This window comes from Marmota flaviventris, chromosome 19, assembly GCF_047511675.1.
Source record: "Marmota flaviventris isolate mMarFla1 chromosome 19, mMarFla1.hap1, whole genome shotgun sequence".
Lineage (NCBI taxonomy): Eukaryota > Metazoa > Chordata > Mammalia > Rodentia > Sciuridae > Marmota > Marmota flaviventris.
Genome location: NC_092516.1, coordinates 17,321,338 through 17,334,284, shown reverse-complemented (window position 1 = coordinate 17,334,284; position 12,947 = coordinate 17,321,338). Strand labels below are relative to the sequence as shown.

At 41.6% G+C, this 12,947-nt stretch overlaps 1 protein-coding gene across 2 annotated transcripts in view; it reads right to left on the bottom strand.

The window, feature by feature from the left end:
• Rbbp6 (RB binding protein 6, ubiquitin ligase) overlaps positions 1-7,151 on the bottom strand; it is a 31,611-nt gene extending 24,460 nt beyond the window's left edge. For both annotated transcript variants that reach the window (XM_027948410.3, XM_027948411.3), the window contains exons 1-2: positions 5,893-7,151; positions 1,105-1,204 (exon numbers count right to left, since the gene is read on the bottom strand). In XM_027948410.3, the coding sequence (XP_027804211.2) occupies positions 1,105-1,204; positions 5,893-6,058 (266 nt within the window). In that variant the 5' untranslated portion in view covers positions 6,059-7,151. The remainder of the gene's footprint in view (positions 1-1,104; positions 1,205-5,892) is intronic.
• Positions 7,152-12,947: the final 5,796 nt, after the last annotated feature.

Below are 12,947 nucleotides of genomic sequence, written 5' to 3'. Positions count from 1 at the left end.
ATCACAACAAAAAGGTATTCACCTTTTTAAAGCTGATACTATTCTGCAGCTATTACACAAGAGACCTTCAAATGTTAAGATATAGAATGTAACTTTACAACTAACTAGTGAGAAAAATTTCACAACACTTGCCCACATGAGGTAAAACTCCAAGAAACGACTATTTTACCTTATTTCCAAGAACACATTGCATTTCTTAGGACCAACAAATTCCATAATTTTTCTTTGACCCAAAGCAGAATTTGCCAAATTTAAAACAAAGCTATGTAAATTCTCAGTAAAAACCACTACTCTTTAAATAGCCCAAATTGCTGCCTTCTTCACATATTTTTAGTTCTGCTATCAGTATTAAAAGTTGCAAGAAAGCAGAGAAGTTGAAGTTTTAATTATACCCTTCTAGTAAATATAAACTCTTAGACTAGTCCTGAGAGAATCTGTTTCTTATTTCAATATTGGGCATTTACCATATGGCTAGCACTATCTAATTTTTAGAATCTGTAAGTTAGTTGAACCTAGGTATTCATGAGATTGGATCTAGGACCCTCAAGTCCTTTATATGAAATGGCATATCTGAATATAATGTATATGTGACTTATATAGTAACTTTTTTTTCCTTTTTCTAATCTTTTCAATCTGCACTTACAGACACAGAACCCAAGGATACAAAGTGCAAACTATATATCATATCCCTTTCTGTTTTAGAGAAATCTGAGGCAACACACACTTTAGGAAAATCACCCAAAGTAACACAATTGGTAGGCATAAAGCAATAAACAAAGTCAAACCTAAGCCCGATTCCAGTGCTATGCTCATATATCCTATATATATGGCCTCCTAACTGAAGTCTCTTTTGATAAAGAACGTAAGTCAGCATTACTGAATACTCTCAATGCTGTCAAAATATATAAGATCTATGTCACATATACATTTTTTATGGTGAGAAAATAGCAGAAATTTTCCCTAAGAATAGTTCTTGCTTATAAATGACAGGCTAAGTCAGCTTAACCAGGGAAAGAAATCAGAACAAACAAAAAGATATAAATAGGATTCAAAAATTTAAAAAGGTCTATTTTGAGAAATCCATAAAAATTCAAAAATACTTACATAACATATGTCTTGCTTGTAGATTTAACACCTCCTATGGGAATTCTTCTAACAATTACAGATGAATTCTTAGGAATTAGAGCATTATCATCAGTATATTCTGTAAATAAAGGAAAAAAAGAGTCAAATTTCTATTTGGGGATTTGGGTAAATATTCAAGAATTAGACAACTTCAACCAAATATAAGTGTCGTGGGAAATGAACACAATCACAAAAGGGCACTAACAACTGCATGTTCCTTGCATCATTTCTAATATTGTTAGATAATATATCCAAAGCCATAGGGGGCTTCTGTTCCAAGGACACCAAATAACAAAAGCAAATGCTTAGCTCTGGTACCTCTACTTCGTGGAACTCCCAATCTCATTAAGACTATGCCATTCCCTAGTGTATTTAGCCAGAAATGTTCAACATACATGGCAAAACTTATTTAGAATGAAGATTAGTTCTGCCTCCTCAAGCTCTAAAAATGAACTGAATATTACAAACCCTGCACCCATGGAGCTTATTACTACTGGAGAAAACAGCCTATGCATTAAATTATGACATTATGAACAGAGTTTCTTTTTATATAATAAAAGATTGTGGATGTAACTTTGGATAGAATCAACATTCTATCCAAAGAAAGCCCCTCTAAGGAACCTACATTTGCAACTCTGAAGACTGATACAGCTGGCCTGGTGGCAGAGGACTGCAATACCAGCTACTCAGAAGGCTGAGACAGGAGGATCATCAAGTGCCAGGTCAGCCTGGACAACTCAACTAGACTTTGTCTCAAAATAAAAAGTAAAAAATAAAAAGGGTTTGGGGATGTAGCTCAATGGCAGAATGAGTTCATCACCACAGAACAAAACAAACCAACAACAAAACACAACTGAGAAGCCAGCAAGGTACACAAAAAAGCTAGATGAAAAGTATTTTAGGCAGAGGGAAAAACATGAAAAAATGACACAAAGAACTAAAGAGCTGAAAAAAAAACAAACAAACAAGAGAATGACATACACAACAGATAAAAAGGCGTGGGACATATACTGATTTATATTTTGTTTTTAAGTACAAGGAAGTCTCTGGAGGATTTTATATGAAATGACAACAATTTATGTTATAAAAGAAAAAGATTCTGGGCATGTAGCACATGTCTATAATCCCACCTATTAGATTGAGGCAGGAGGATATGAGACCCTGACTCAAAATAAAAAATAGAAAGTACTGGGGACTTAGCTTAGTGGTTTAAACTCCAGTACTACAAAAATAAGTAAATAAATCAAACAAGTTAATTTTAAAAAATAAAATTATGTCACCTATGTAAAGAATAAGTTGTAGGGGAAGAGGAGAAACGGGGTGACTAAGAGGCTGCTGCCTCTTAGTCCTGGTAGAGATAATGAAGATGATACCAGACAGGGATAATGTGTGGGGATGTGGCAGAAAGAAATGGAGAGCCAGAATGTTATGGGGACAGGGCTGGAGCTGGGGCTGAGTGGCAGAGCACTTGCCTAGTGAGTGTGAGGCACTGGGTTCAATCCTCAGCACCACATAAATACATAAAATAAAGAATGTTATTAGGACAGAAATGACACAGCTTGCTGATGGGCTGAATAATGGGAAGATAAAGGAAAAAGAGGCATGAATTCCTAGGTTCCTAGTTTTAGTAAATGGTGCTACTTTTTGAGAAAACCGAGAGAGGATGAATTGGTGCTATTTCCCTTCTTGGACTGTCTATAACTTATACTAGTAACAAACAAACTGAACCCACCCTTAACTACAATAACAAGATTTACCAAGGCATCTCAGTATCAAAAAGAAAAAATAACTCATTAGAGATGCAAAAATGTATCCATCTCTCTTAATCCCACAACCAGATATTAGGGTTCACTTTTAATGGTATTAAGCTTATGTGCTTCTCTTAAATTACTTAGCACAAAGTGGCTATCTCTCTTTCAATTATTTCAAGCTTATTACATGTGTGGAATTTTTAGGTTTTTAAATGTATGTCAGCTTTATTATTTTTAGTCATAATGCTATTAGTATTCCCTGTTATAAAATAAATTGTTCAGGCAAGGGTTCTTATCAATATATTTCAACTACTTGGTGATACCTTACAAGTATCCAATTAGAGTGACACAATCTCCCAGAATTAGGCATGCCAATGTAAGACTCTGGACATTATGCTGGATAGCTTGTTACAGTCCCAAATTCCAATCAATCTGAGTCAGGAAAATTGGAAGTGGGAAAGGATGAGGGATTTTTAATAAGCTTAAAAAGTTAATTTGAAAGTCAAAATAAGTCAACTATCTGACAGGAAGTTTCTGAATATGTAACAATTTTCAAATGCATTCATAATAGCTTCCAAAACCAATTTATTAATTTGATCTGCACAGTACTATGTTAAATAGTATTAAAGAGTCAGGTGTCCTGATGCCCTTCAAACAGATATTCTAACTGACCACTTTACTTGAATTACAATGGTTTTCTAACTCCCAAAATATCTTACATTTAAAATAACTCCTTAATAAGTAGTCTTTTAGCTTCTAAGGACCTGCCAGCATAAGTTTTGATCCAAAAACATGAATGGCATAGATGGAATGAAAAATGTTGAATTTGAGAAATGGAGAGATTCAGAAAGGGTCTAAAAGTAAACAGGATACTTAAAATCTAAAACAAAATTCTGATTCAAGCATTTTAGTATTACCAGGATTTAGGGGTCCTAAACAGACAGATTTCAAAAACTATAAGAAATGTTTAATAGAAACACAGCAGAAACTGAAATGATCCAGCTCAACCTTCTTTCTTAGGCAATCTCTTATACTACAAACACTTATTTTGCAACTTTACTAACAGTGCTAAAACCAAGTGGCATCTTTATTCAAGGGTCTTGAAACAGCGGATGCTGTTTTTCACAAAACTCATGAAGCTGCTACCCTCTACGCTGCTATCAATGGTATCTTTTCATCCCCTAAAATGACGACTACACGAAATAGACATTTGTCTCCCACTCTTTTCTTAACCAGCCTAACCTTTCTCCACTGAAGTGCAGCTTACACTATAAATGAAAGAAAACATGCTGCTGGGCAAAGCACTTTCCTAGATTATGTTATCATGTATTTATATTTCCTGGACTAGGGAAAAAGTAACACATAGTCACAAAACTCTCCCATTTGTGGACAAGATTCCTTCAACCATAACTTCCTCCAGTCTAAAAGCTGCTTTTAATTGCTATGTAGACAAGATGGATAAAGCCTAGCCCTACCACATAACTCAAAATGGCAAAAATGAAAACTGCATAGTATGTAACAAAATTGCTTTTTTTTTTTTTTTTTTTTTTTTGGTGCAGAAACCCGGGACAAAATTGCCTTAATATCCTCAAATTTCACCTATATTGCTTTACCTTTCATTCATAAATATGCATTAATGTAGCAATATGGCCTAAAATTATTAAAAATCCATTTGTTTTGTGAACTATAACTGCAGTATTAAGGGATACTTCTGGTGAACTTCAAAAAAAATCTACTTCCTATCTGTCCCTTTCCCTAAGCAGAGGGACATTACAGATGATGACAATTTTTAAAGGGTATGACCCTTGTTAAAAAAATAAGGGGGGCAATTTGTTTTTTGCATGTTATGTGAGCAAATATAGTTTTTCCTTAATGAATGTTTTTTTCTGCTTCTATATGATAAAACTTACTCATCTACCAAACTCCAGGTGAGGTGGGAACCTTCATTTCCAAATATAAAAAGCTCATGCCATACTTTACCAGGAATTTGGTGATCAAAAATTACCCTAACCATATTAGAACTTCATTCCCATTTCTTTGCATCCCCCATCAATAAATCTCTGAAGACTGATCTATTTGAAAACTACACATCAGCATTACTACACTGAGAAAAAGAAACCAAAACGAGTTCAGATTCAGACAGGACTCCTGGGTCACATATTTACTGTTAAATTCCAAATATTACAAAATATCTTTAAAATAGAGAAAGAACTCAAAAGATTCTAATCAGTGTTTACCTGTACTCACAAGACAGAAGAGTTCACTATTTTTCAGAGCCAAAGAAATTCTAGCAATTACCACTTTAAAGAAGAAATGTCAGTATTCTGGAGCTTGACTGAATTGCTAAATTTTAAGAGTCATACGATAAACTAAGAGGTCAACCACTCAATTACTGTATTGCAAATTCTGGAATTTACACAAAAGACAAGAGTGATGACATCAGAACATTTCAAATTCCAAAAACAATCCCGACACTGATTAAAATCTTTAAAAAATATTAAAGCAAGGATCCCTTCTCTACAACACAGGCAACTCCAAAATAAACAAATAAATAAGGGGGGGGGGGGAAGGTACACACAATTTGCTATTAACCTCCAAAAGGTTCTTGGGTAAAAAATTCATGTTATGTCTACTACTGCCTTAACAAGAAAGAAACATTGCCTAGACTCTGCTCCCATTCTGATTTCAAACAAGTTAGAAAACGCCACAGATAACAGCCAGGTCCCCTTCTCTCGACCCACCCTCCCCATTTAAAAAAACAAAAAAAAATCGGGAATAACCAGATCTCCACGTTTTCGGATTAGCCTGTTCCAGAAGACCCCAGCATTGCAGAAATCACCCAGGGCTGGGAAACTGCAAGGTCGGCTGCTGCAACCCCCTGGCCATCAATGAAAAGTTGGATCGGAAGTATTAGAACGAACCAGAATGGCGGTTAGTCCCCTGCCAGGCACCTTACAACCAGGGCTCGGCCACCCACCTCCACCCAGCAGACACCTGGCGCCCAGGTGGCCCTTACCTTCTTTCGTCTGCGCGTTGGTGATCTGCAGGTCGCAGTCGGCAGCTTTCAGCTTCTCTCTCCCCATAATCTGCTTCTTTAAGTCGCAGAGGGAGATGTGGAGCCCATCAAAGGTGACGGTATCATAGTTGAGTTTAGAGGAAAATTTATAATGCACACAGGACATTGTGCCAAAGGGTTCCTACGGTTCAGCGAGGAGACGTGGACACTCTGAATATATGTATATTTATAAAACGGAAGAGCAAAATATGTACACACAGAAAACACTCAAAAGAGACACCGAAGGACCCTGAGGCCTCAGATTAAATACCCCCCAACCACAAGCAGGGGTGCGTGAGAACAATAATCCAGAACCCCCCCGGCACTCAGAAGCGCTTCATGTGGGAGGAGGAGGACGAGGACCGGGAAGGGGGGAAATCGAGAATCCTCCAACGGGCACAATGTCACCCGGCTGGGTCCCCCTCGCTCATGCTAAGGGCCGGCAGTGCAGTCAGTAGCGGTCAGTCCACACGTTAGAGTCCGGGTGCCCCCGCGGGGTCAGGGGTCCATAGCGCGGCCGCACCTCCCGGCTGGTCTCTCTCCGTGGATGGGGGTGACCCAGGCCCCGGGAGAAGGTTGCGGGGAGAGGGCCTAGGCCCGGAGTCCTCGAGCGGCCTCTCGCCTCCGGCTGGCTTCCGGACGACCGGCGTCAGCTTCCCCAGGCCCAGGCCCCCACCACACACACACCCTGGCGCCTGCTCCCCGGCGGCCACGAGCGGCCCGCGGCCTAGGCCGAGGACGCGCGGTCGGCGGAGGAGAGGCCTTCCGCAGGCCGCCCCCGGCTCGGGCTCCGCCTCCCCCCCGCCGCCGCCGCCGCCTCGACACAAAGCCGGCGCTGGGCCTCCGCAAGGCCTCGGAGCACTTCCTCACCACCCCGGGCCCCAGCCAGCGGCCGGGTGGCTTCGGCGGACCCCGGGGACACCGCCGAGGCTTCCCTGACGCTTCCTCTCGCCGGATCCTCCTCCGAGCTTCTCTCGCCTTTCGCTCCCGTCGCCTTTAGGCCCAGAACCGCGACCAGTTGAGCCCGGAAATGGCCGGGCGGCGGTGAGGGCTTCGCGGGATCCCTGTTTTGTTTTGCCCCCCTGCCGCTCTCGGGCCCTCACCCAGCGACGGCGACACCTCCAAGCCAGGCACTATGGCGGACGCGGCCTGGCTTCGGGCGAGCGCCCCACTCCGGGGTCTCTAAGCAGGGATTGCACGGGCGGCGCGCGCGAGGCGGAGCCGGTGTGCGCGGATAGGCGGGCCGAGGGGCGGGGCCGTGGCGTCACAAAGCGCACCGGCCCGCCCACGTGACCCTGCGCTTTGTGACTCGGAGCGCGGAACCTGAACTAGCCCGAGAACGGGCCAGACCATCTGCCTCCCGTAGGGGGGGTGAGGCTGAGGCTCTGGGAGGACCGGCTCACGGGGCGGTTCCGGGAGGGGAGCTCACTTGGCAGCTGCTGCCCGGGGTGGCTTCCCTGCGGCTGATTGGCGTGCCCTGGGGGTGGCGGGCTGCCTTCCCCTGTCCCACAGTCCCCAGCCACCACCGAAGCCTCCCCCCATTTAAATAAGTTTTATGTCCCTGGGCAGTACAAGACGGTGGCTACGCAAGCACTCCCCAACTTCCCTTTCGGACAAACTGGCTACCCTGGATTCTTCGTAAGCAGAATTTCCGGAGCTGCCTCTGCCCACAGTTGATAACGCAATTGAATGGGGGCAATTTATTGCATTTAGAGCTGACAGGCTGTTGGTTTACTTTTTAGACGAGAACAGGGGTTTTATCTCGGTGTGTGCTGCATTCCCTCTCTGCAGAACAATGCCTGGACAGAGTAGGTACTCAGGTATCACTACAAGGAGCCACAGCTCCAAATAGATTTACGCACAGGGCGAACCGGGTTAACAGCACCGCCAGGAGCTGGAGCCAAGTCGTCTGGGTTGGCGCCCTGGTTGAGGGCTTCTGGGTTCAACTCCTCTCTGCCTGACTTTCCTTGGCTGTAAAACGCGGTTAAAAATAGTCCTTGGTTGACCGAGTTGTCATGGATTAAATGAATGAATACATTTCCAGGCTTTGAGGCCATGCCTCACAAATGATTCAATGTGTCTCAGTAGAGGTGACTCCATAGATGTCAATGTAGCAACATGAAACTCCCGAAATTATTCATATTCCCATTATCTCCCGTTTACAGATGAGAGAACTGAAGCGAACCGTCATGCACTTCCTGAATTTGCAGAAGAGGAACGCCTGCTCCTTTGTAGGGTCCCAGTCCCATTTTTAATTAGGATTGCCAGGAACTGTGCCATGAAGTCCCCCCCTCCCGCCGGGAGTTTGGAATATTTTTTTTCTTACATGGGGAAGTTATTGCCTTATAAAATTCATAATGTTATACAATTATTATAATAAACTGATACTCACTATCATTTACAATGCATGTTCCTCATCCCCTATGAATTTTACGAAGAAGTTGGGCAACTAAGAACAAATCAATCAAGAGGTAGCAGTTTCCCCAAGAACTTCCTGAATGTCACACCCCAAACTCTGAATTTGTCAGAGAAACCTTCCTGCAGTCATCTTAGTTAAATAGGATGGCAATTACTTTTGATTCCTCTTTTCTTTATTTTCTTCTTAGTATATTAATCAGTAGCTGACATGGTATATATTTACTGTTTAATTATGTCCCCCAGATGAGAACAGGGATTTTATCTTTAGTTTTGCTGAATTCCCTGTCTTTAGAACCATGCCTGGACATAGTAGGTGCTCAATGCTTGATACATTGAATAACTATATACATTTTTATGTGATCTATAGAAATATCATAGCTGGTACGATCTATTCCAGCTAGATCTTTTAGTTGTTGATGTACCTTTATTTTTTATTTATTTATATGTGGTACTGAGTATCGAACCCAGTGCCTCACACATGCTAGGCAAGCACTCTGCCACTGAGCCACAACCCCAGCCCTTCCCTTTTGTTATCTTTGATAACAAAATTTCCCTGTCATCTGGCCCAGGATGGCTGATTTTCTTAAAAATCTGTGTAAACGAAAGGAAAAAAATTATATCTAATGAAAGAAACTGGAAAAGAAAATGATAAATCATCACTGCCAAATCCTTTCACTATCCACTCTTTAGTTAATCCCTTTATATCCAAAATGCCTACTTGAAACAGCTGATGGATAAGTGGGTCACACCCTCAAGATAGGATAGAAAGGATAAGAACATAACCAAAGAAACAGTTTGTGTCCTTGGAAAGAATGTAGTCAATATTATAATTTGACCACACCAGGTCAAAAGCCCATCACCAACCTTTATTCACCTGAATACTGTAATTTTCACCTGAATTCTGTGATTCACCTGAATACTGTAATACTGTAATCCCATCAAACAGCTCCAAATGCACTCACAATCATCATAAATATACTTGGGAGATTTAAGTTGATTTAAGATTTAAGTTCTTTTGGCTATTTTTTTTTTCATGATGATGCTGGGAATCCAAATTGGGGCCCACATCTGCTAGGCAAGTTCTCTACCACTGAGCTATTAGACTAATTGATGATGATACATTTGGCTCATTTCTTGAAATTTCTTTACTAATTTCAGTTTTGTAGTTCTCATTCAGGAAGATGAAGATGTTTTCCAGGACACTTTTTCCAATTCCTACCAAAAATGTTATTATCCCTTGAAAAGTATTTTTAAACTATATCTACAATGAGAGATTCTAAGATCCCAGGATTTCGAACTTGCCACTTTCAAACTCTCTATATTCTCACACCAGAAACAGTGAGCAGATGCTCTATCTTATACCTTGTGTGTGTGTGTGTGTGTGGGGGGGGGGGGTTCCAGGGATTGAACTCAGGGAAATTTGACCACTGAGCCACATCCCCAGCCCTATTTTGTATTTTGTTTAGAGACAGGGTCTCACTGAGTTGCTTTGTGTCTTGCTATTGCTGAGGCTGGCTTTGAACTTGCGATCCTCCTGCCTCAACCTCCCAAGCCGCTGGGATTACAGGCCTGCGCCACTGCACCCAGCCTCTATCTTATATCTTGGTGCCCAAATTTCAGTTTCAGAGAACAGAATTGGGAGGCCCAAGAAGCTCCTCTGCATGTTGGCTGTCCCCTGGTGCACTATCTAGGCTCAGGAAGTTAGAAGTTAGGTCTACTCCAAACAGGTGGTAATTCCTTACAAAAGGGTGGTGCCCTTTTGTAAGCCCAGCGGCTCAGGAGGCTGAGACAGGAGGATTGTAAGTAGAAAGCCACCCTCAGCAACTTAAGGAGGACCTAAACAAAGTGAGACCCTGTCTCAAAATAAAATATTAAAAAATATAAAAAAGACTGGGGATGTGGTTCAGTAGTTAACCACCCCTGAGTTCAATCCCTGGTACCAATTAAAAAAAAAAAAAGAGGCTGTTATAACATTTAATTTAATCAGTTGTTGTGAGTATAAGTCTATTCTTGCCCTCTTCCAAATTCACAAAAGCCAGATGCATCTCAACATTGCCTAGTATCTTCCTCTCCCCAGATGTCGATTGCCCTTATATTGTCTTTTATTTTATTATTTAATATTTCAGCGTACAGGACCTTTTGCATTTTTATGAAATAAAATCCACCCACTTTTTTTTCTTTCATGGTTTTTGCCTTTACTCATATGCTTGGAAAAGTAATTCCTAGCCACTTAGCTCTCGTGTTAGGCACTTATTTGCTTATATTTCCCTCTAGTTGATGTATGACTTTGTGTTTTTAAATTAAACGTTGTAATGCACTTGAATTTTTCATTGTATCAAGTATATTATAGAACAAAGATAATTTATCCTCTTCTAGTTGTAAAGAATATTGTTAATGAGGAAAAGCACACTCTATATATTACAGTTTAATGCAAACTGCACATGTTTTACAAAGGACTTATCCATATACTTACCACCTGGGTTAATGCACAAAATATTATGAGCAACATTTCCCATTTTAAAGACTAAAAAACACTGAAACAAAACTCTGTGAGTCCTTTGTCTTCTCACATCCTTAGAAATAGCAACCGTCCTGATACCTTTCTTTCTGGTGAGTCTATGTGTACGTGTACTCTAAAATCATTTTTTAACTTTATATGGATGGATGATTCCTATGGTCTATCTTCTCATGTCACATTTCTTTCATTGAACCTTCTGCTTTTAAGAACCATCCATATCGTGAGTAGTTGTTTGCTCATTTTCAGTTTTCTAGATTATTTCGTTGTGGGAATATATTGTCTCATTGCTATGGTTTGGATATGAGGTGTCTCCCCAAAGCTCAGGTGTGAGACAACACAAAAAGGTTTAGAGGTGAAACAATTGGATTAGGAGACCCTTAAGCCAGTCAGTGGATTAATCCCCTGATAGGGATTAACCGAGTGGTGACTGTAGGCAGGTGGGGTGTGGCTGGAGGAGGCGGGTCCCTGGGGGCCTCCCTTGGGGGTTTACATTCTGTCTGTGTTGAGCAGAGCTCTCTCTGCATCCTGGTGTGAAGTCTTGAACTGCTTTCCTCCCCTACAATCTTCTGCCCCATGTCCTCCTGCCTCACCTTGAGCCCCGAGGAATGGAGTCAGCTGAAGTCCCTGAACAAACGTTTCCTCCTCTACAATTGTTCTTGTCAGGTCTTTTGGTCACAGCAGCGAAAAAGCTGACTAGAACAATGGTAATTTACTTATCAGTCCTATTGTAAGTTCTATCGCTCTGCTGAACTACCTCTTGGGATTACTCTGCACACGTTCCTCCAGTTCAGAGAAATGCAGTCTTGTGGGAATTTACTTAGGAGTGCCATGCCAAGCCGTTTTCCAAAGCGACTGTACCTGTTGGCACTTCCACAGTGATGCCCATTCCTCTGTCCCACACCCTTGACAAGCTTGGGATGGTGAGGCCTGGTGTTCTACAGTTTTCTTTCCAAACATATAACACTACAGTATTTATTAAGTCATACATGCTAAGAGACCTTCTTCAATTTATATGAATTCCATCGTATATTTATAATAGATTCTTTTCCCTACAATTTCCAGATCACATTTTTAATGAGAAACAATTAAAATGCTATATAAAACGCCTCATCTATAAGATAGGATCATTCAGCTCATATATTCTCGTCTCCAATTTTTTGCTCTACTCTTGTGATGCTTCCGAAGGTGTGTCTCCACTTCTTAGTCGATCCCAGGATAGAAGCCCTGAAGTTCTAGATTCAAGCTCAGCAGCCATTTGCGGTCAGGGTTGTGCCATTTGTCCTTGTCAGGACAAGGGGTGTGGTTTATGACCACTGAGCTCTCGGCTTACCATACACCTTCTGCCCAGTAGGGACCTGCCAGGACCGTTTCCAGTGGAAGGGTGGTCTAGGGCAGGCCTTGATGGAGTGCGGTCAGTGAGGTCAGATTCTGCTCTTCCTCTGTGACAAGTCCAGCACTGACCTCCGCCGGCCTCTCCTTTGTCGTGTGAAGTTCATCTGACAAGGATATTTATTCCAGTGTCCATTTCTTCTCAAGAGAGCTGCTCTGACTTTTCCATCTCTCTTATGAAAGAAGCTTGAATGGTCGTTTCACGGATTGGGGGCTCCATGTCTTGAATTCTCGGCTTCATTTTCCTTCTCCTTGAAGCCCCGTGATGCTCTCCTAAATTATGTAAATAGCTTTGTGCCTGTGAAAATCGCACCATCTCCTCCAAGGCGTCCTCTCTTGCTCTCTGTTCAGTGATCCTTTCATCCTGTTCTATCAGATCAACTTCTACCATAGTATTCTCCCTAGGTCTTTGGAGGGTATTTCGTCTTCCAAATGCTTTTTCTTCTCATCCAGTTTGTTTTTATTATTATTATTATTTTTGTTTTGCATCTTCTTTTCATTCCTTCCCCAGGTAGAACCTCCTGCCTCAGGAATGGATTTTCTATATCTAGACACGCACAGTGTGAAGATGAAGTTTCCAGTTGTTTCTTAAGATCATCCAACTCCTTTTCATAGCAAAGTTGATTGTCCAGAATCTCATGAACTGTATTTCTCATTCTGTTCATGATAGAGTTGCCTCTGGGCTTCATTT